Below are 24,828 nucleotides of genomic sequence, written 5' to 3'. Positions count from 1 at the left end.
TTTTTCCAGATATAGATAAATGGATGTTTTCTTATTTTAAGAGGCAGACCCAAACTTACATGTGCATTTCTGCTATGTGAAGTTGATTTTATGAGCTGAAGTTTGCATGTGGACATAGCACACCTTAAAGAACTCGCTACTACTAAATCACACAAGTGTTTTGTTTTTGTTTTAATCTTGGAGTTCCCCTTTTTCCTTTCCCCCTTTTTTTTTGTCTCCATATGTTGAGGAAAGTGAGATCCTGTTTCCATTAACAACATTTTGCTGTCCTTGTTCAATCAATCATCCTTTCGAGGCTGGATTATTGTAATTCGGTCTATTTAAGCTTGACCAAGAAAAGCTTTCCAGAATACTGCTGCTAGGCTGATCTTTGCAAAAGTAAATTTGATCACGTCTCTCCTTTCCTGCAAAACTTCATTGGCTTCCAGTAATTTCCAGGGTTTTTTAAAATGTGCCTGCTTAACATTTTAAGATCTTGCATGGCATCCTTCCTCCTTTAATTCCCCTGTCTTGGAATTCTGTAAGATCTGACATTACCAGATCTAATCAAAAATTTAAATTGCCCTTTCCTATGTTGAAAGGCGTTACCTACATTGGCAAACTAGGGAAGTCTCTACTTTTTAAAATTACTGAGCTGTGGAATAATTTTCCTATTCAACTGTACGATCTGGGCTCTTTCCAACCATTTTGAAAACATCTGAAAACTTGGCTATTTCAAAGTTGTAAATTCCGCTCCTCTCCATACTATTCCAAATCCATATTGTATGTGTTCTCCTTTCTAATTTCTTGTAAACCGCGTCGAGCTCTACTGTTATAGAGAAGATGCAGTATATAAGCCTAAGGTTTAGTTTAGTTTCCTAAATACTAAACCACCTTGATTATTGCAACATTACCCATCTGGCAATCTCCCAGAAGCAAATGCAGAGACTACAACTAATACAAAACGCAGCAGTCAGGCTGATTTTCGGGCTGAAGAAGTCTGATCACATAACCCCTTCCTACCGACTCCTGCACTGGCTGCCAATGGAGGCACGAGCGAAGTTCAAGCTGGGATGTCTCTGCTTCAAGGTATTACACGGTCTAGCCCCTAAATACATAACAGACCTCTTCTCATTCCCAACCAACAGACATGAGAGAAGAACACACCTGAAATTCGTCTCCCCACCGGCTAGAGGATGCAAATATAAGAGATACCATCAACAACTTCTATCTTACCAAGCAGCCTTATGGGGCAAAGACCTAGAAAAATTAATTACACACACAAACAAATACGGAGAATTTAGGAAACACCTAAAAACTTACCTGTTCTCGAAATACCTAGGGAACGAACCAGGACAATAGCCCCCTTTCGTAATACCATCCCAAAACCGAACTTGTAAACTGTTAACCCCTAATCACTAACTATGAATACTCCATTCAATTTATGGAATTTTTCTAATTCTTTGTAAGCCGCATGGCCCTGCAGCATACGAACTGTTGTTATCACGATTAATGTTGTTATAATCAGATGTACACTGCTTTACTCTGTAATTCGCTGTCTGTACAATTTCTCTTTATTGTAAACCGCCTAGAAGTCGCAAGATTGTTGGCGGTATATAAGAATAAAGTTATTATTATTATTATTATAACTCACTACAGTTGGCCAACATTGCCAAGGCAGTCCTTTAGGCAACTATCTTCTGTCTGAATTCCCTTTTCTTGTACAGCCCAACTCTATTCCTGAATTACTGGGTTTGTTTACCCCTTCTTGCAAGATCTCTGTAGGAAGCTTCATTTGCATACTTTTTCTCCTCCTTCACCTCTGGACTGCTCCTCAGCTCCCCAGTGTGTCTTCCTACGAGCGAAACAGTACGAGCTTCTTTTCTGCTCCTGTTTCTTTTCTTCTTTATTTTTCCACTGATTTTTCTACTTCTTTCATGCTGCAGAGGATCCCCTTTGGGGTACAATTGTGGCTGTGGGAGACCACAAAGTATGCTTCCAAGGGCTTGACTGTTTTTGTAGTGCACTCACTTGATCAGCCTGCATTTACAGGTAGGGGGGGGGGCTTTAGCTCACCCCAGGTTCATCTGCTAGTGGATTTGAGTGCAGGCTGCATGACTACCTGGTGGTTTCTCCGGGATTGGAACAAACTGCATTTCCACCCCCCTCCCCCATTTGTGGGTGAGAGGTCCAGTGAGGGTCAATGTTTTCGGCAAGGGGAGTCATAGCCTGAGAGGCAATCAGAAGAAAGAACCGGTCTACTTTCCAGGCTAGTTGAGGCAGAGGATCTCCCTGTAAGCTATATCGCCTTCCATTCTGCACCTCCCAGCACATAGCAGGGCATAGCTGACAGCCTTTAAGATCGATTTTGGGGAGAGTCTTTAAAAACATGTTTTGGGAGGTTTTATGGATAGTACTAGGTCCCCTGGCCTCTAAAATCAACATTGTTTTAAAATATTTTTCAGTTTCTCTTTCCCTGGCCATTTTTTGGCTTGCGGTGGCTATCTTGGATTTCCCAATTTGATTTTAAAAGCTTCTATTTATCTTAACCTTTTCCTATCGTAATAAATTTTAGGTTACGCTGGTTCCAATCGTAATTATTTTAGCAAAGTTTTGTATTATTCACTGTTATCATTTACGGCTATTGTAAACATAATGTAAATAAATCATAAGTCTGTAAATTCAAATATTTTGTGTTCCTGGCTCTTTATTAGTCCATACAGACTGTTTATCCACGATGGCAACGACATTTTTGGAATGTCCCGTCATCCGGGACACACGATAGGAAAAGGTTTAAACACCTCGTTTTCAACAGAAAACAGGTAGGATGGACTCTTCTGGACAGGATACTTTGGATTCATGCCCTATTTGTGGCAGATGACAGTCTGAGGAGCATCTGTGTTTCACGTGCCCCGTGGCACATGAGGTGGGTACAGGAGGCACTGTATCGGCCCCTCTTTCTACCTCTGGGGGGAGGGGGTTCTGGGTTCCTGCCTACCCAAGGGAAGCTGCCAGAAATCAAAATTTGAGCTCAAGAGCAGCGAAGCATGTCCACGGCAAAACTTAAATAATAATAATAATTTAATTTTTATATACCGCCCTACCACATAGTTCTAGGTGCTTCACATACATTAAAAATTATACAATCAATGAATAAAATACAATTTACTAAAAGTACATTAAGATCCACAAAAATATACAACTATAAAAACAATATGCATTTATCAATTAAAACATCAGTTTACAAATTTATCAAATAAATCAGTTTTAGTAATTTCCTAAAAGACATGTATGAGTGAGCCTGAGAGATAATAGTACTTAACCATAAGTTCATTTTACCTGCCTGAAAACCGAGCAATTTATCAAAGAATCTCTTATAGTCGGGAGAACAATTAAATATTGCCCTCGAGTAATCCTATTGGGTTTATATCGTTCAAAACATGAGGTCAAGTAAATAGGCGCCATTCCAAACAACACTTTAAAACATATGCAACCAAATTTAAACAATACTCTAGCCTCAAAAGGCAGGCAGTGCAACTGTCGATAAGATGGAGTAATATGGTCATATTTTTTCAGACCAAAAATTAGGCGGACCGCTGTGTTCTGTATAAGTCTCATTCTCTTTTGAAGCTTTTTGTGAGATCCCACATCTATAATAATAATATGCTAAGCGCGCATGCGCACTTTCGCCGCGTGTTCCCTGAGATCTGATCTGTTGGGATGTGCTGGCGAGAGTGCGCATGCGCGCTTATTACGTCACCAGGACTCCAGCTGGGACCGCAGCCAGCTGCCGATCGCCTCCACAAGCCTGCTCCGGTCTCCCTGGGCCCCATCTGTAGCCCAACGCTCAGGGAAATCAGCACCTCGACGCCAATGTAGACTGCCTGAGAGGCTGAAATTACCTCCGGCATGCTGCTCTCCTGAGTGTCCGGTCCTATGCAGGACCTCGAGGCGCAGTGACCATGCTGAGGGGTGGTCTAAAGTGCCCGTCTGGCCATTCCTCGGCCCGGACCCGGCTGGAAGTTTCAGTCTCTGCCTAAAACCCTTAGCGCCGTGTGGAAGGCTTGAAAAAAACAGGCAGCAGCCGCGATCAATAGAAGGCCAGCTGGGAGCGTCGCGTAGAGAACGCTATCCAATGGCAGCCGAGAATGGATGAGGCCCATCTTCAAACGCTCCGCTGTGCCATGGGCTGAAAACTAAACCGAGACAGTACAATTTAACCACCAAGCAGTGCAGAGAAGCAGGCATTTGAAGGCCAGGTAGGAGAGACAGAGTACGCGGATGGGGTGGAGATGAAGAGTTAAGTGCATGAAAAGATGCTGGAATAGGTGTGGACTTGGCAGGATTTTTGAGAGGGAGAGGATATAAAAACAATGAAAGTAGATGGTGACCATGGATGGAAGGGAGGACATAAATTGTGACAGCGGTGGAAATAGAGAAAGGAAGAAGTGGTGGACCATAGAGGGAAGGGAAGAGATATTGCCCATGAAGGGGAGGGGAGATGGAAAGAGATAGTGCAGGGAAGTGGGGGGGGGGGGGGGGGGAAATGCTGCTGATGCACATGGGGGGGGGGGAGGAAAATGCTACTGCACAGGGAAATGTAGGGGGAGGGAATGCTGCTGTGGCTGCTGCACAGGGAAGTGGGGGGGGGGGTAGAGAAATGCTGCCTCTGCATAGGGGGCAGGGAGAGAGACAGATAGATAGATAGAAAGAAAGACAGACACACAGCGGAAGGAAGACAAAAAGAAAGGAAGAAAGACACATGGGCAGGGAGAGAGACAGAAAGACAGACAGACAAATGGGGCCAGGGAGAGAGACAGACAGACATATATTCTAGCACCCGTTAATGTAACGGGCTAAAAGACTAGTATATTATATTACATATATCCAGAACAGATAAAATGGAAGATTGTACCAATAATCTAAATGATACACTATCAAAAAAAAAATTTATCATCTGAAGTTTCCACAAAATCCCAGAAGCATGCCAAGCGGAGACCGCAAGGGCCTTCTGGGACAGGGGTCCGTCTCGCCCCCCCCTCAAATTTAATATGCTATTTCAAACCTATTTGTTAAACAAAGGTGCAACCAGCCCTCCTGGCTAGTGCTGCCCGACTCGCGATTCAAATCAGGTGAATCGATTCAATTAAAAAAAAAATTGGCCTCCTGATTCGATGACCCACTCTTCCCCCCCCGTGCTTTCCTAAAGCAGGAGCGTCAGCACTGCCTCTTGCTGGCCGTCTGCTGCCGCTCCTGCTTGAGGGGCGAGGGTCAGTCAGAAAGGCCTGCATGTTCCCCCAGCTTCCCCGCTCTTACCTTAAGCTAATACTGGCATCTCCCCTCCCCTCTCTTACTCCTTCCTCCTCCTCCCTCTGCATAGGTCTGCTCCTCCCGCTTCCCCGCTTTTACCTTAAGCTAATACAGCAGCCTGCAGGATCGCTGGTGCTATAGCAATCTCTGCAGCTGCTACCGTCTTCAGCGGCTCGTTCTCTGTGCTACGGTCCTGCCCCTCCTCTGACGTCAGGGTCATGATCGCGGCAGAGGAAACATACTGCTGAAGATGACAGCAGCTGCAGGGATTGCTATAGTACCAGGGATCCTGCAGGCTGCTGTATTAGGTTAAGGTAAAAACGGGGAAGCGGGGGGAGCAGGCCTTCGCAGCGGGGGAGCAGGCCTTCGCAGAGGGAGGAGGAGGAAGGAGTAAGAGAGGGGAGGGGAGATGCCAGACCTGGGGTGAAATGAAGGGTAGAGAGAGACCAAACCAAAAAGAGGGGGAGGAAAGCAGAGGAAAGGTACTGAACTAATGGAGAGAGGGAGAGAGAAATGCAAGACCACAAGGGGAAGGGTACAAGAGGGACAGAGATTTCTCTAAAGTAGGTGGGCAGGGTGCAGGATGGCAGGAGAGATAGTAGGAGAAAGACTGTACCTGGGGAAGGGGATACAGGAGGTAAAGAAGAAGCTGGATATGGGGAGAGAAATGAAACAGATAATATGCTGGGCATGGAGGGTGCATAGGAATAGGGACACAAAGGGAGCACTACTGGAGAGGAGAATAGGGACAGAGACACAGAAGAGAGATGCTGGATGAAAGGGTAGTTGAGAAAAGGAGAGATGGTGGATCTGTGGATGATGGGGTCCTTCACTGCAGTTGCAGGAGGATAGAGATAAAAAAAGGAAAGATGCCAGACCTCCGGGGGAGGAAGGGAAACAGAAGGGGAGGACAGAGATGGATGGTTAGCACAGAGAAAGAAGAAAGAAGGAGAGCCTGATCAGAAGACAACCAGAGCCTGGGACCAACATGATTTGAAAAATGACCAGACAACAAAAGGTAGGAAAAATTATTTTATTTTATGTGATTACAATATGTCAGATTTGAAATGTGTACCCTTCTAGAGTTGGTGTTAGACTGCGAACGTGAGCTAGGATTTAACAGAGAGAGGAAAAGTATTTTTTGTTTGTTTATTTTGTTTACACCACAGGACCAGTTGGTAGGAGAGGGCAAAGGGGGTGAAGAGGCTATAAAATAAACCCACCAGAATGTTAGAAAAAAACCGCACCCAATTGGGCAGGAAAATCGATTCAATAGGCTGTATCGAATCAAAATTTTTTTCCTGAATCGGGCAGCACTGCTCCTTGCATGGCATCTCTGTTTGCTTTAGGAGTTCCTCCTTCCAAGAGTGCAGATTCCCAGAGACAAGGCCATGCGCACCCAGGGGACAGTATGCCTGCGGATGACATGGTTGATCAGAATTCTAGTTTGATGTTTACTCTTCCAGACAAACACTTCTACAGTGGGGGATAATGCTGCAGGACCTGGGTCTTGGATACTCCCATTCTTGGAGACAACCCCACTGTGCATAGACTGTTCAAACTGGCCATGCTGATTGGGATGATTATGGAGTCCCTAGGAGTTGAAGTTAGACTCCTCAGACCTTGACAACACAGTGCTCCCTTATGAGCAGCATGAAGTCGCAGTCTTCTGTTTTTCTGAATATCCAGACATAACCAAGATGCTTACTGATTACTGAAGTGCTGGAAGGGCTTCTGAAGGTGGCCAAGGCAATGACTAAGATCTATCACATGGCAGCCACTTTTAACCAGCTTTTGTTCCCCCAAAGGTAGCTTCTCTGGTACAGGTTACTAAACACACACACACACACACACACAAACACACACACACACACACACACGTCTAAACACACACACACACACACGTCTAAACACACACACACACACGTCTAAACACACACACACACACGTCTAAACACACACACACACACGTCTAAACACACACACACACACGTCTAAACACACACACACACACGTCTACACACACCCCCACGTCTACACACACCCACGTCTACACGTCTACACACACCCCCATGTCTACACACACACACACACAGTCTACACACACCCACATGACTACACACGCACACACGACTACACACGCACACACGTCTACACACACCCACACGACTACACACGCACACACGACTACACACGCACCCCCGTCTACACCCACACCCACGTCTGCACACACGTCTACACACGCACACACGTCTACACACGCACACACGTCTACACACACGCACACGTCTACACACGCACACGTCTACACACACACACGTCTACACACACACGTCTACACACACATGCACACACATCTACACATGCACACACGTCTACACACGCACGCACGTCTACACACATGCACACACATCTACACACGCACACACGTCTACACACACATGCACACACATCTACACATGCACACACGTCTACACACGCACACATGTCTACACACACACACACCCACGTCTACACACACCCACGTCTACACGTCTACACACACCCATGTCTACACACACACACACAGTCTACACACACCCACATGACTACACACGCACACACGACTACACACGCACACACGTCTACACACACACACACGTCTACACACACCCACGTCTACACACACCCACACGACCACACGCACACACGACTACACACGCACCCCCGTCTACACACACACCCACGTCTGCACACACGTCTACACACGCACACACGTCTACACACGCACACACGTCTACACGCACACACGTCTACACACGCACACGTCTACACACGCACACGTCTACACACATGTCTACACATGCACACACGTCTACACATGCACACACGTCTACACACACATGCACACACATCTACACATGCACACACGTCTACACACGCACACATGTCTACACACGCACACACGTCTACACACACATCTACACATGCACACACGTCTACACACTCACACATGTCTACACACACACGTCTACACACACGTCTACACACACACATCTACACATACACACATGACTACACACGCACACACACACGTCTGTACACACACAGACGTCTACCCACGCACATACAACTACACGCACACGTCTAGACACGCACAGATGTCAACACACGCACACACGACTACACACGCACACACTACACACACACACACGTCTAAGCACACACGTCTACGCAAACACACAGACGTCTACACACGCACGTCTACGCAAACACATAGACGTCTACGCACACACGTCTACACACACACACAGACGTCTACGCACACACGTCTACACACACACACACAGACGTCTACGCACACACGTCTACACACACACACACAGACGTCTATGCACGCACGACTACACACACACCTCTGTATATATACACACACCTTACTATTGCCTCCTGAGGTCTCTGATCTCTGTATTTCCTCTGAATATCTACTTATTGTATTTCGCTGAATGTCCAGCACTCTTGATTGTAAACCGCCTAGAAGTCGCAAGATTGTGGCAATATAGAAGAATAAAGTTATTATTATTATTACTTATATATACACACCTCTCTCTCTCTCTCATGGTATGGTTCAATCTCAGGAAAGGTTTCACTAAATCTACCACACTGACCAAGGTCCTCAAATTCAAGGACACAAACTTCAAAGAAATGGGAGACTTCGTTCACCAGGCGCTACAAAGCCAAGCAGAAACCGATTACGTGGAAGAAATGTGGTCGACTTTGAAATACACAAAGCACACCGTATGCTTTTTAATATTCATTCCTACCTTAAAACAGATAACCCCATGCAAATGCAGGACCAAAAATTAAAAGTACAATAGTACCTTGGATTACGAGCATAATCCGTTCCAGGAGCATGCTCGTAATCCAAAATGCTCTCTGATAGAAATAATATTGGCTTTATTTCATTACCTTCCAGCAGCTCCCTCCCTCCCGCTGCGGTCTAAACATCTCCCTCCCTTCCCCTTCTTTCAACAAGCAGCTGGAGCCTTGAAGTTGTGTGCGACTGCTGGAAACCTCTCCTCTGATGCTTCCTGTTTCCAGTTGTGTCAGAAGAGAAATTTCCGGTAGCCACACGCGACTTCAAGGCTCCAGCTGCTTGTTGAAAGAAAATTAAAAATCACCATGAAGGTGAGGGGAATGGAGGGAGGTAGATGCCTTGACAGATGGCGGCGATCATTGGGAAGGAGGGAGGGGCTTCGTGTATTTAAAGTTTAATAAAATTTCTTATACTGCCTAATCAAACCTTCTAGGTGGTGTACAAAAATGTTAAAACCGTCTATTAACTAAAATACATTTTATAAACACACAACAACACTAGGGAAAATACTAACTATAAAAGACTAAAAAAATAATTACAAACGGAGACAAAAGGGAAAGAAGGGCTAGAACTACAATATGAAAAGAAAAAGAAAACATGTAAGGGAAAAAAACCAATTGGGAGGGGAGCAGGTATTAAGAATCCTTCTAAGTATTAGGTCATCCTTAAAAGGACAGTTAGGTTTCAAAAGCGTCAAGGTAGAGAAATATCTTTAATTTCGACTTAAAAGTCTGTTAGTCTGTAAGTTTTTCATGTAGGTAGTTTGGAATACTATTCCAAAGAGAGGGGGCGCCAGCAGAAAAAACTGTAGACCTTAATGTATTTATATGTTTCAGTGATGGAATAGTAAGAAGGTTTTGAGCTGTAGATCGTAAAGTTCCCTCCCTTAACTGCAGAGAAAAGGCCATTCACCGCTCCATGGGGCAGTGAATGGCCTTGTCCCCATACCCATGGTGATAACTTTTTTTTCCCACTGTTTCAGCAAGTTACCTGCAGCTAGTTGTGGGTAACAGTCACTGTGTCATTCTCTAATCCATACCAAGGACTACATTAACTGTACTTACTTTGAACTCGGACCCTCCCGGGTGGATAATGCTACCTACGGAAACAGAAAGGCAGTCCATTCCATGATGCAGCCGCACTAGAGAATGACACGGGGAAAAAATCTGTCCCCGTCACCGCCCCGTCACCGGCCCACCATCCTCTGCACCGCCCCGTCACCGCTGTTCCCTTCACCGCCCCGTCACCGTCACCGCCATCCCTTTCACCGCCACGTCACCGCCACTGCCGTCCCATTCACCGCCCCGTCACCGTCCCTGCTGCATCCATATAAGCCTTAGTACTGTAATATTTAGCTTATTCCTTTCTTATAAATCAAAGTTCCTGCTGCTGAACTAGAGAAAGAGATGTTCAGCTGGCAGGGCTTTGTTTATAAATTTTTATCAACACAACTAATATACTATTTTATCCTAAAGCAAAAAATAAATAAATAAATATAATTTTTTTTTCTACCTTTGTTGTCTGGTTTCTGCTTTCCACATCTTCTCATTGAATTCCTTCCATCCACTGTGTGTCTTCTCTCTGCGCCTTCCATTTGCTGTTACTGTGCCTCTCCCTTAACCCCCCCCCCCCCCCAATTGGTCTAGCACCCATCTTCTTCCCTCCGCTCCCGCATAGTCTGGCATCTGTCTTCTTCCCACTCTGTCTTCCACATTTCCCTTGGGGGTCTGTTCCTCTCCACCCTCCTTCAATGTCTGTTCTATTCCTTTCCACCACCACCCTTCCCTCCCTCCTTTACCATCTGTTCCTTTCTACTACCCTTCAGCTCCTCTCGCGTGGCCTATCTACCTTCCTTCCTCTTATTTTCATGGCACGTTACAATGTAATTTGTGCAAGCCACTGGAGCCTGCAAGCTCGGTCCCTGTCCCATCCCCACAAACCATCTCGCTTCTGTGCTCCTATTTTCTCCATTTCTAATATCTCCCCTTTGTATCTGTCATTGCCCCCCCTGTGTCCATATACCATCCCCATGGCATGTCCCCTTTATGTCTCTGTCCCTATGCCCCATGCACATAATTTCCCCTCTTTCTGTTACCTTCCTGTGTCCAGATTTCCCCTATCTTCCTCTTCCATACCAGTGTGTCTCTTCTTTTCAACCCCATCTAGCTTTTTTCCCTCTTTCTTCCCCCCCCCCTGCTTCTAGCATCTGGCTCACCTGCCAGTCCGAATCCTTTTCCCTTTCACTCCCTCCTTCCAATTTGAGCTGGGAACACTAGCGATCGCACGGTCCCCGCAGCCACTACCTGCCTGCCCAATCGATCCTAGTGTTTAGCCAGCTCTCTCCCTTCTCCTCACCTTAGTTTGCAGGCTTTCTTTTTCGGCGACCTGCACGCTTTCCCAAAGAGCCGCGCACACGCGGCTGCTCAGTGTTCAATCTTCTGCTCTGCTGCAACTTCCTGTTTCCGGTTGCGTCAGAGCAGAAGATCGAAACTGAGCAGCAGCGGGTGCGCGGCTCTCTGATAGCGTGCGGGTCGCCGAAAAAGAAAATCTACAAACTAAGGTGAGGAGAAGGGAGAGAGCTGGCTAAACACTAGAATCGATTGGGCAGGCGGGTGTGAGCTGCGGGGACCGCGCGATCCTTCATGCCTCACTGCGGGGACAAGACCATTCACCGCCCCGCGGGCGGTGAATGGCCTTGTCCCCGTCGCCGCAGCAACTGCTAGTTTTCTTCCCCGTTTTCGGCGGGTGACCCGCGGCTAAAATGCGGTGGCCGCGGGTAAACCGCCACCGTGTTATTCTCTAAGCCGCACCTCAAATACTCTGTGCTATTCTGATCACTACATCTCAAAAAAGTATAGCAGAATTAGAAAGGTACAGAGAAGGGCAACAAAAATAATAAATGGGCTGAGATGAATTCCCTGTGAGGGAAGGCAAAAGCAGCTAGGGCTTTTCAGCCTGGAGAACAGACTGTGTAGGGGAGATTTAGTGGTTAATTATAAAATACTGAGTGGAATGGGTAGATGTGAATTGCTTATTTACTCTTTCCAAAAGTACTAGATCTAGAGGGTGTGAAATGAAGCTATTAAGTAGTAGATTTAAAACAACCAGGGAAAATATTTCTTCACTCAATGTGTAATTAAACTGGATTTTTTTTTATCAGAGAATGTTGTAAAAGCAGTTAGCTTAGCAGAGTTTTAAAAAAGATTTGGCTGATTTCCTAAAATAAAAGTCCGTATGCCATTATTAAGATGGACTTGGGAAAATTCACTGCTTATTCCTAGGATAAGCAGCATAAAATCTGTTTTATTCTGTGGGATCTTGCAGGTATTTGTGACCTGGATTGGCCACTGTTGGAAACAAGATATTGGCCTTGATGGATCTTTGGTCTGTCCCTGTATGGCAACTCTTATGTTCTTATACTAATGACTTCAGAACCTTTACGCAAAGACTGCTGAAACTAAACATATCACAGTGATAGGTCAAGTAATCCAGTGTTGAGCTAAAACACAATCTTACCTTGCCAAGTGCATGCAACAATGCTGAATCATTCTTGTACATGGAACATTTGATCTGCACTTCTGAAATCAACTTGTGAATTGTAAATACGTTAATATCAGTATTCTGGAAATTGTTATAATTAGGTACTTCAGGTTTGAAGAGGTGGTTCTTGTGCCACAAATTCTGTTAATATTTTTTTGCTCCCATGGGTGCATCTATCTATCTAATATGGTATGTATGTGTGCGATAGATAGATATATCTCCAAGCAAAGATTGTAAGGTTTCTTGCTTGCTAAAGTGGTTATCAAGAAAAGTATTCCCTTGAGGTGTATCATTAGTTGCACAGGCAATAATTATCCCCCAAAGAAAAATCATGGAGAATTTCCATATAGCACATTCTGTTTTTGCAAATTACATATTTTGTTGTGTCTAGTTCTTTTTCCATTGCATCACAGTGTATACTTATAAGCCACCATAAGCTTATCCTGCTTAGTTTGTAAATGTGCTGCTGAGAAGCTGAACACTCCATACGACAGCAGTGCTCAGGCACCGTTTGCTTTATAGTCTCTCTCCACTGGATAAAAACTTTAAAAAAAAATGTGTTCAATTTTCAGTATCCAAAAGTCAATTGAAATTGAAGGTAAGTACAGTACTTGACTTTTTAAGTACCTTTAATGTTATGTAACGTTTTTCCTTCTGAGTTACAGCCCTGTTAGAATTACTTCTGGTAAATTTGCAGATAAGATATAGAGAGGCCAATGCAACACTTTCTGGCATTATGGGAAGTGAAAACTTGCTGTACCTCCTGAAGTGTGTAGCTAACTAATGCATAAGATATCTATAATAATGTTGTAGTCCCACTGGAGACTTATAATGTTAATTCAAGTCTGAGTTTGTGGATCATTTTTTTTCCTTCTGCTGCCTTGTATGACCACCTAAGAATTATTTTATAAGCTTGTTTTCATAGTTGTAGATTATAATGTGGAACTGATGAATAAGACAACATAGCCTATATGTTTCAGCTCCCATGTGGAGCTCCTCATGTTTGACATCAATATCTAAATGGTCCCTTTAGTCACTTATTGAGATGTTTAAACTTCAAAGTTAGTTTATGCAGACAATGTTTTGTCCTTTTTTTTTCCCCCATTGGACAAGACTATTTTGTTAAATTTTGATATTAGTTACTTATTTACTCAAAATTAATTTATTGTTTAAATCATTGCAAGACTAAACCACTGGTAGTGTCTGCGAAAACAGATTACATGGCTCCTGAAAAAATAAATCTAGGAGGCATTGATATATCTTGGTTTGATTCTAGATTCAAAAGATTTTGTTTTTCATCAACAAGCGCAGGCTATTCAGAAAACAATTTCTATAAATTGCACTTGACAAGGCAGTTGTGTATTTGTTTAGATGCCCAATACTTTCACTTGGATTATTGTAGTGTTCTGTATGTAGCTCTTTCAGGGAAAATTGTGAGATCATTACAATTATCACAAAATGAAGTCCCCTTGATTGATATGAGGGTAATAAATGACGTGCTCGTATTATTCCAGTAATGAAGGAACTACATTGGCTGCCAGCAGAATAGTGTGTAACTTGGGCTCCCTCCTGCCCGGATCATTGTAGGGGGGGGGGGGATTCTGTAACCGGTGTTGTTTTTGACAGACACTGGTTACAGAATCCAGCTTTTAGGTGAAGGACTGGCTCTTCCTTCGCCTAAAAGCCCTTGTTTTGGGCGTTTGGGACTTAGGCTTTTTGTAGGTTGATTATATGGTGTAAGTTTAGATGTAGTGGTGGTCTGGGCGTTTAAACAGCTGAATGTAGAGGCAGGCCATTATAAAAAAAAACCTCCTTTTGGACATTTTTTTTTATAATGGACATTTTCCCTGCTTTTACTTTCAACGTTTAAGACCTTAGGCCCAAAGGGGACTTAGACGTTTTTTTTGATTATGCCTCTCCACATTCCTATGAAAAAGGAAATAGGAAATATGAGCTACTCCAGAAGAAGGTGTTCAAAATTTATTTGTTGGAGAATCTTTGAACCTTACAGACTTGCTTGAAACTTCAATATCTGAGACTTCAGAACAAGCTACATTATTGGTTTCCTTCGTTTTCGAGCAAGATGTGACAGCATTTTTCAGACAATATTTTCATAACTCTCAAGTTTTATTCCTGGGGATAAAAGTGTGAATCTACCCAGATGTTACTAGACAAACACAGGAGCGTAGGAAATTATTTCTAGCTATAAAAGTTGAAACAGTAAGTCTGGGTGCAAGTTTTCTCTTGCTTTATCCCTGTAAATGCATGGTTAATCTATGGCCTTAAAAAGTCAGACCATATCAGCCCTTACTACTGAAAACTTCACTGGTTGCCAGTAGAAGCGAGAGTCATCTTCAAATTCGCCTGCCTCTGCTTCAAAACCTTATCTGGCTCATCCCCAATATATCTGTATCACCACTTTGCGTTCCCAGGCACCAATCGAACGCGCAATGCCTATCTGTTTACTTACCCATCCCCAAAGGGATGCACCTACAAAAGATTCCTTAATAGAACTCTCTCATTCCAAGCTGGCAGATGGACAGATTGCCTGACCACCCTCATCTCATCTGCCCCATCGTACTCTTCCTTCAGGAAATCTCTCAAATCTTACCTCTTTGATAAATTTCTCAAACCCCTCCCCTCCAAATAACCAAACTCTATGACCTCTCCTTGCATAGTAATCCACTTCAACCGCATTATACAGTCTCTTGCACCATATCTTGTTCTTAAGTCGCTTGCACTGTATTTTCACTGAATAAATATCTCCGCTGTAAATGTACAGGTTCTTGCATTGTAAATCTGCATTGTATCTTCGCTGTATAAACACCCATGCTGAATATGTACAGTCCTCTGCATTGTAAACTGCGCTCAACTGCATAGTACATTCCCTTGCATTGTATCTTTGCTGTGTATGTACAGTCTCTCTTACATTGTAAACCGCTCTTAACTGTTTGTGGTATTGCGGTATACAAAAATAAAGTTGTTATTATTATTATTATTTAGGGGTTAAATATGTATTTTTTCTGCCCGAGCAGTTGCGGGTCTTCCTGGATACGAAGAAGTTGTCGGTTGAGGGAGTTTAGCAATTGTTTTGAACAGCATTATAATAATAGTGGGAACTATCTGTTAAACCAATTCCTATTTTCTTTACTTTTAATTGGGTCCTCTTCACTAATTTTCCGATACATCTCTCTGAATCCAAATTTATTATGATCTAAGGAGATAATGATAAAAGTGTTGCTGAAGGAGAGGATAGTGAAATTCTAGAATCTAATGTGTTACAAGATCTGAGACAACATGGCTTTACTAGATATAATTTACTTAGATTTCAGCCAAGCCTTTGACATTGTTCTTCTTATGAGGCTCTTAAACAAACTTGACCAGCTGAAGTTAGGACCCAAAATGGTGAAATGGATTAGAAACTGGTTGATGGACAAACACTGAGGGTGGTGGTTAGTAGAATTCACTCGGAGAAATGAAAGGTGAGTAGTGGGGTGCTACAAGGATTGGTGTTGGGACCGATTCTGTTCAATATATTTGTGAGTGACATTGCTGAAGAGTTAGAAGGTAAGGTTTGCCTTTTTGCGGATGGTACCAAGGTTTGTAACAGAGTGGATAGCCCGGAAGGAGTGGAAAACATGAAAAAGTGCAGAGTGATGCACTTGGGGAGTAGAAATCTGAAGGAACCATATGTGCTGGGAGGTGATAGGCTGATATGCATGGATGGGGAGAGGGGCAACAAAACAGTGTGACAAGGCGGTGGATTTAAATACTTGAAAGATACTAATGTAGAAACAAAATCTTTCCAGAGAAAGGAAAATGGTAAAACTAGAGTGCATGATTTGAGGTTGCGGTGTGTAAGACTTAAGAGTAATGTTAGGAAATTATTTTTTCCACAAACGATTTTCGAAAGTAAAAAAAAGTTGGATGTCTCTTTTGAAAATGTGTCTTGGGCTCTTTTTAACTTTGGACAACTTGCGAGATGGACATAAACGGACTTAGACGTCCCTTTCGATTATGCCCCTCCACATGTAAAATGCTTTGAATGTGCAACTACAAAAATGAGGTATACCAGTCACACTCCCTTTCCTATACAGTATATCCACAATTTCCCAAAATCTCTGATATCTTTGGATGGGGCTTAAGCTTTAGGCAAGTGCCTACTGATTTAAAGAGATGCATAGGCTGAAACGTAAACATTTTTATGCTTTCTTTGGTGAAGATCTTTCATAAAATAATATGGCCCTAGCTTGGGAAAAGGAATTGGGATGGAAGACAGATGCCACGATCATTTGAAAATGCTATATGTAATTTCAATCTAATTATGATTAATTTGGTTCTCAGAGAAATGGAAAATAAGTTATTGCTTAGAGTCTACATACCCCACTGGAGGACTCTTAGGCACACCTGGAAACAGATGGGAGTTGTCCCAAATGCCATTTTATACCAACAACATTGGCTCATGTGTTCTGGCAATACCCTCAAATTAGTGGGTTTTAGAGACAATTGCATGCTTTGTTAATTGTCTATGTCTATATTGACTTCTATATCTCTTTCCAGCCAGTTCAGTTACTATTCATTGAGCATCTCTTATTATCCACACAAAGAGAGGGTCCTGAATTGTTTTTAGCCAAGACTCTACTGTTGGCAAAATAAGCTGTTTTATATAGGTGGAGGGAGCTGTACCCACCTACATTTCAGCAATAGAAGGACTTGATGTTTGCCCTCTTACTTTGAGCATAGGATGGTAGGGCATAGTGAGACAGCTTGGTGGTCTAAGTTTCAAGCTGTTTGAGAGCCGTATTGGAATACTCTTGCCAATGATGCAGTTTAGTTTTGAATAAATATCACTCACTGTTGGTTGCATAGGGTGGGGATAGTGGTAGGGTATTCTGGTAAGTTTGGGGGGAGGGGGAAAAAAGCCCGTTAATTCATGTTTTTTCCTTTAGCATGTTTCATTTATTTTTGCTAAATTGTTTGTTGTACTTTAGAAAATGTATGTTTTTATGCCTTACATCTAGTATTGATTCCCAGAGATGTTATGTTGGAAGTTGTTCGGAGCATGAATTCACAATAAAGAGAGAGAGAAAAAAAAGTGTTAGATTCTGCAAGCAGTTCAAAAAACCATGGATAGTTAGTGATGGTGTCTCCTCCCCCCCAAGTTATAATTTCTGGGAGGTGAAACGTACTTTAAACAGTACAGATGGAATTGGGTAAATGTTCAGAGTTGCTGGAGTGATAGGGGAGATGGATCTAGGCTTCTAGGCTGGAAAGATAACATTTGGAACTCGCATCATACATTTGAATAACTCAAACTGAACACTCTAAATTAAAACAACTTACAACTGTTGGCAGAAATTTGGCCATAGCTTTATTAATTCAAATAAACAGATCACAATGCAATTCAAATTTTATCCCTCTCTTCCTTGGCGGCCTTCCAGTTTCCTTTCCCAACAGTTAGTCGATTGCAACCTAGCTTCTCTGCCTCCAAATCCTAAGACATTATATTAAATTCCAAGTATCCCATTTGCAAGACCTGCGGTTTCGCCCAGCCTCGCATCTGTCTATGGCGGTGCTGCACACAGTATACAACATTATAATATCACTTACTTATTTCCCCACATCCATGGCTGCCTGGAAGGATCCCCTCCCCATTTCCGCACAGCTGTGACCACCAACCCCCTCTCCACACACACACACACTTTTTACCCACACTCCAGATGAACACAAATATCCCTTCCATAGAAAAAACACTACCAAAGAACCACTGCAAACACACCCACACAAATAGCCCCCCACCCCTTCCCAAAATATGAACCAACAAGAAAGGGAGGGAATGGTGGGCAAATTGCAAATACCCTACCCTACTCTCCTCACACCCCAACCTCCCTCACAAAATCTCCACACAATTCTCCTGCCCAAATCCATCAATCACAACCCTTATCGCTCCCTCCAATCATTCACCACTTCAACTTCATCTCCAACCTGTCAACCTTTTCCTCCACCAATCCTGTCTTTCAACTTCTCACACTTCACTCCTTTCCAATTATCCTAACTCCCTTTTCACCTACCCCCCCATCCCCAACTCGGGAAAGTGTGGCACAGTTGTTAAAGCTACAGCCTCAGCACCCTGAGGTTGTGGGTTCAAACCCACGCTGCTCCTTGTGACACTGGGCAAGTCACTTAATCCCCCCATTGCCTTAGGTAAATTAGATAGATTGTGAGCCCACCAGGACAGAAAGGGAAAATGCTTGTGTACTGGAATAAATGCATGTAAACTGTTCTGAGCTCCCCTGGGAGTACGGTATAGAAAATTGAATGAATGAAAGAAATAAATACATTATCCTCTCTTGTTGGGCTCATCCCATATTATAAGCCCTCTGATTAACTCAGTGGGCTTTCAATGAAGGAGGGGTTGTAAAAAAGTAGAAAAATCCCAAACTGTGAGATGTCTTCCTTTTGACTGAGCTTGGAATCGAAAGGAGGAACTTTGGATCAGAAAAGTGATTTGCATTCTCTTTGTACACAGTATTATTGGTATTACAGTACTTCTGTGTCATACATCACAGCAAGGACACTGGGTATCGATCTTTGCTTAATATAATGAACAACAGGGTAAACTGGTAACATATGCAGCAATTTTCATGTTAAATAACCAACAGTGAAAAAGTTGCTACAGATGACCAACCCACATGATGTTAGGAAAGTTCAGAATGAACTACTTACTTTCTCCATGTGATTAATGTTACTGTACACTCTTTTCTTTCTTATAGATTGTGTAGAATTATTGTTGCCAGAATCCATGGCATACACATTAAGCCCCACGCCTTCTGGGCCTATCGGCTCTCAGGATTGTATCTGCAAGGTGGAACTGTCTATATCATGCCAAAACCTTCTGGACAGAGATGTCACTTCCAAATCTGATCCATTCTGTGTCTTATTTTTGGAAATCAATGGAAAATGGTCAGAGGTAAGTGGAAACCTTTGACTGTATAATTTGAAGCAAATAGTTTTATCAATAGAATTCTCTGTTGAATGAATCTGCCATGATATGTTTTATATTTTTAAAAAGTCATATTCAGACAGTGATTCTTTTGTCAGTCAATCATGTTACTAAAGTACATGATAAAAATATAAAAATTGCCATACTGAATCGCATAAATCTGTCAAGCCCACTATGCTCTTTCTCACAGCGGCCAATTCTGGTCCTCAAAAGTAGCTAGATTCTATCCTGATTATCCCCAGGATAAGCAGTAGATTCCACCAATCCTTTAATGGTTTATGGACTTTTCCTCCAGGAAATTGTACAAACATCTTTTCTTTTTTTTTTTTTTTAACCAGGGTGTGTAACTGCTTTTTGCTGAGGACAAATGGGAAAACTGAGCCCTGTCAAATTGAGAATGTTTCACTGTATATGAGTATCTGTTCTTACCTGCCACAATCTTTAGTTTTCTGCGGAGCCAACTGATCATTTCATGCCATGGTCACCTCAGCACTATACTTCAGTTTTTAAAATATTTCCTGCATGTGAGTCTTGACATTGTCATGCAGTTACTTTCTGGTTAACTTCCATAAATTAGTGCCAGGGAACACAATGCCGGTCATCTGAAAGAGGCTGAGAGGCACAAGTTTTAAGTTTAAGTTTTTTTTTAAGTTTATTAGGATTTTATAGACCACCTATCAAGGTTATCTAAGCGGTTTTTACAATCAGGTACTCAAGCATTTTTCCCTCTCTGTCCCAGTGGGCTCACAATCTATCTAACGTACCTCTTATCGAATTATGGCACAAAGAACACTAGGGTCACCAGTGTTCCCTTAAGCCCATATTGGCAGGCAAGAAAAATATCCTGGTCAGAGAAACTAAGTTGGATCCTTTTTCCTCGTAAGCAGTCTTTGGATGGTAGTGTTGGTTGCAAGGTTTTTCAAGTGTGGGGCATCTCCTTGATCTTTTTGCCACTGTGTTCAACAAAAATGTATTTCAGTTCTGCTTCATTTGGGGAGAAGATCTTTTCTGTTTATATCGTTGCATTCTTTTAATAGCAAAGCCTCTTCTGAAACTGAGGCATGGTTGGAGAACCATGATTATCTTAGACCCCTGAGGTAAGTCTGGTTCCTTCTTCTGCTGGATATCTTCATCAGAAATCTAATGAAATTTGCTTGTTTTCCAACAATGCAAGAACAGGGGACATTCCCTGATTGTCCAGCACTTCTTGTTGTAAACTGCCTTGAACTATTATGGCTTTGGCGGTATATAAGAATAAAATTATTATTATTATATTTCACTCTTATAAAAAATTACAAAAGACTAGGGGACACTCGATGAAGTTACAGAGAAATACTTTTAAAACCAATAGGAGGGAATGTTTTTTATACTCTGAGAATAATTAAGCTCTAGAATGCATTGCCAGATGTTGTGGTAAGAGCAGATAGCGTAGCTGGTTTTAAGAAAGGTTTGGACAATTTCCTGGAGGAAAAGTCCATAGTTTGTTATTGAGAAAGACATGGGGAAGCCACTGCTTGCCCTGGATCGGTAGAATGGAATATTGCAACTCCTTCGGTTATGGCCAGGTACTAGTGACCTGGATTGGCCACCGTGAGTAACATAGTAATATACATAACATAGTAGATGACAGCAGATAAAGACCCGAATGGTCCATCCAGTCTGCCCAACCTGATTCAATTTAAATTTATTTTTTTTATTTTTTCTTCTTTGCTATTTCTGGGCAAGAATCCCAGTTCTACCCAGTACTGTACTTGGGTTCCTACTGCCAAAATCTCCATTAAAACCTACTCCAGCTCATCTACACCCTCCCAGCCATTGAAGCCTTCCCCAGCCCATCCTCTACCAAATGGCCGTATACAGACACAAGACCGTGCAAGTCTGCCCAGTACTGGCCTTAGTTCAATTTTTAATCTTATTTTCTGATTCTAGATCCTTTGTGTTCATCCCACGCTTCTTTGAACTCAGTCCCAGTTTTACTCTCCACCACCTCTCTCGGGAGCGCATTCCAGGCATCCACCACCCTCTCCATAAAGTAGAATTTCCTAACATTGCCTTTGAATCTACCACCCCTCAACCTCAAATTATGTCCTCTGGTTTTACCATTTTCCTTTCTCTGGAAAAGATTATGTTCTACGTTAATACCCTTCAAGTATTTGAACGTCTCCCCTGTCTCTCCTTTCCTCTAGGGGATACATATTTAGGACTTCCAGTCTCTCCTCATATGACTTCTGGCGCAAGCCTCCTATCATTTTCGTCGCCCTCCTCTGGACCGCTTCAAGTCTTTTTACATCCTTTGCCAGATACGGTCTCCAAAACTGAACACAATACTCCAAGTGGGCTACTGGGCTTGATGGGACCATTGGTCTGACCCAGTAAGGCTGTTCTTATGTATGTTACTCTAGCATTGAAATCTTAGCTCTCACAGCTTGGATTTTGAGAGGTTATCACTGTCTTCTTTTAACTTGCCTGAATGTATCTCTCAGGCTTTGTTGGCTTCCAGGAATATTTTGACCAGAAAGGCATATGGCGGTTTGCCATTTGATGTGATGGAAAGGTCTTAGACCCCCTTTTTTTTTTTTTTTGTATGCCACAAAAACTGCTTTGGTATCTTTTTATATCTCTCTGAGTTGGACCTCAAGACCAGTTCTACTAGAGTACACTTTAGTGTAGTTGAAGCTGCTTATATCTCACTCCTAAGTTGAGGGGTCCCTTAATGTGTAACATCAGATACCGTCTCACTCATGTAGATACAGGGGGAAAAAAGCCTCAGAAACTGGAGTCATATGCACAGTAAATTCTCCAAAGCACACAGTTTGTGTATTGTATCAATTCAGTGCAGTCATCGACTAAAAAAAAACAACCCTTTATTATATTTCTTTTTAATTTTAATTTACTGGTACACTATCCCTTATCCGAAATGCTTGGGACATTTCGGTTATCAGAATGTTAGCACACAAATGCGCTAAAAACCGATCATCACCACTTTGTAAACAAGACAGCTAGGGATGGGGGGAGGGTCTCAAAAGCAGAATAAGCGAGTGTCAAGGCGGGGGTGGGGGGTGGGGAAACCATGTCTTTAAATTCCATGCATTGAATTGCCTGTCTGGACTCATTTACCTTAACACATCAATGGGCAAACATGATGCAGTTTTGTGTTTGTGGGTTTTTTTTATTTATTTATTTTTTTTATGGCCTTGTGACAATCCTGCATCCCCGAGGTCTGTCACAGAGTGGCACAGAAAAGCTGCAACTTCCCTAATGATGACCTTAAGCAGGGCAGAGGGAAGGAAAGTTTTCCACCTAAAGCTTTAGACTTTCCCAAAGTTTAAGCAATGCAATTGCATAAGAACTGTGAAGGCAGAAAGAAACTTTATTTCAACTTGCTGTCTTACTGCTAGCTGGAGAATGCTATCAAAACGTTATAATTGTTGCAAACGGCCAAGTTTGTTCCTGAATTCATGAATGAGTAACGTACAAGAACTGATATGTCTAGCTTACCAAAGCAGGGAAGCAGCTCATAGCTGGTGTGAGATTACATTAGCAAACTGAGGGAGGTAATTTGACTCCCGTTTTACTTCTGAACTGGATAAAGCTCCAACTAGAAAGACTGTTCTCCTAGGACAAGCAGGATGAGTCAGCCACATATGGGTATTGTCCCAACACCTCCCAATTTGCGGATAAGCTCTCCAATAGCTCAGAGAGATTTTTTTTTTTTTCTCTGAGCACGTGCAATGCCCGGGCCCCACTGGGCATGCCCAAGCCCTACCCATTTCCCCCTGCTTCCCCCTAATCCCAAGGATTTTCCTAGCTGTGGCCGGGTCAGCCGTATGGGGAGGCGGGTGGGTTGTGTGGCTGACTATCCTGCTGTCCACAGAGAACCTACGTTACAGGTAAGTAACTACACTTTATGTTTGACCTGCTTTATCTCCTGCAGTACAAACTTAGGGAAAATAGTTCATCAGGACTGCTTAGGTTGAAAGAACCTTGGACTGTGAGGGCAGTTGTCTGCCTAATTAATAGACTCTGGTGAAGAGAAGTGCTTTGACTGTGTGGCACTTAGGTAACTGTGTGGCCTAGGCACTTACACCTTAACAGGACAATGGGCAACTATGGCACAGCTCTGTGGCTCTGTGATTGACAGGTTAGCTTGTGGCTATGTGCAGGCTTTTTTTAACATAAACCGTTTATTTTTCTGGCCTGCTCTCCTGGAACTAGGCACTTACACCTTAACAGGACAATGGGCAACTATGGCACAGCTCTGTGGCTCTGTGATTGACAGGTTAGCTTGTGGCTATGTGCAGGCTTTTTTTAACATAAACCGTTTATTTTTCTGGCCTGCTCTCCTGGAACTAGGCACTTACACCTTAACAGGACAATGAGCAACTATGGCACAGCTCTGTGGCTCTGTGATTGACAGGTTAGCTTGTGGCTATGTGCAGGCTTTTTTTAACATAAACCGTTTATTTTTCTGGCCTGCTCTCCTGGAACTAGGCACTTACACCTTAACAGGACAATGGGCAAAAATGATGCAGTCTGAGACTTTGTGTGTGGGGTTTTTTTTTTTATTATTTTGACAAGAAAACCAACAAGGAAATCATTGGACATTTGCACTTTGTGTGTGTGTGTGTTTTTTTATTATTATTTTGACAAAAAAACCAACAAGGAAATCATTGGACATTTGCAATGCCTTCATTGAGTACTTTGGCCGCAATATCCTTGTCACTGAGGGATTGTGCAACATCTAAGTGGTTGTCTATGTTCATCAGTTCTTCCATCTCTGCTGTGCCTATGGAGGCATAGGAGCCAATGTTTTCTAGTTCCCATTCTTCATCATGGACTGTGAAACCTTTGAAGTCCGCATCTTCCTCCTCATCACTGTCGAATAATGTCGCTGTCCAAAGCTTGTGCCAAGCGTGTTTTAAGGTTGCCAGCGTTATCTGGTTCCATGCATCTGCCAGTCCATAAATTGCATCTTTCAGAGTAAATGACTTCAAGAAGTCCAGGATTTGTGTTCCACTGTTGAGTGCACCCAGCATTTTATGAAGGAAAAAGTGTTTGTACTTTATTTTCAACGCACGCAAAATGCCCTGGTCACAGGGTTGGAGAAGGGATGTAACATTTGGTGGGAGATACACAGCAG

The 24,828-nt window shown here is 42.9% G+C and overlaps 1 protein-coding gene across 2 annotated transcripts in view; it reads left to right on the top strand.

Annotated features, from left to right (window-relative positions):
- CPNE2 (copine 2) overlaps positions 1-24,828 on the top strand; it is a 476,132-nt gene that overhangs the window by 9,388 nt on the left and 441,916 nt on the right. For both annotated transcript variants that reach the window (XM_033943760.1, XM_033943758.1), the window contains exon 2: positions 19,459-19,655. In XM_033943760.1, coding sequence (XP_033799651.1) covers positions 19,488-19,655 — 168 coding nt within the window. In that variant the 5' untranslated portion in view covers positions 19,459-19,487. The remainder of the gene's footprint in view (positions 1-19,458; positions 19,656-24,828) is intronic.

Source organism: Geotrypetes seraphini, chromosome 4, assembly GCF_902459505.1.
Source record: "Geotrypetes seraphini chromosome 4, aGeoSer1.1, whole genome shotgun sequence".
Taxonomy (NCBI): Eukaryota; Metazoa; Chordata; class Amphibia; order Gymnophiona; family Dermophiidae; genus Geotrypetes; species Geotrypetes seraphini.
Note: the sequence above shows the minus strand (reverse complement) of the source record. Positions and strands in the feature narration are given on the sequence as shown.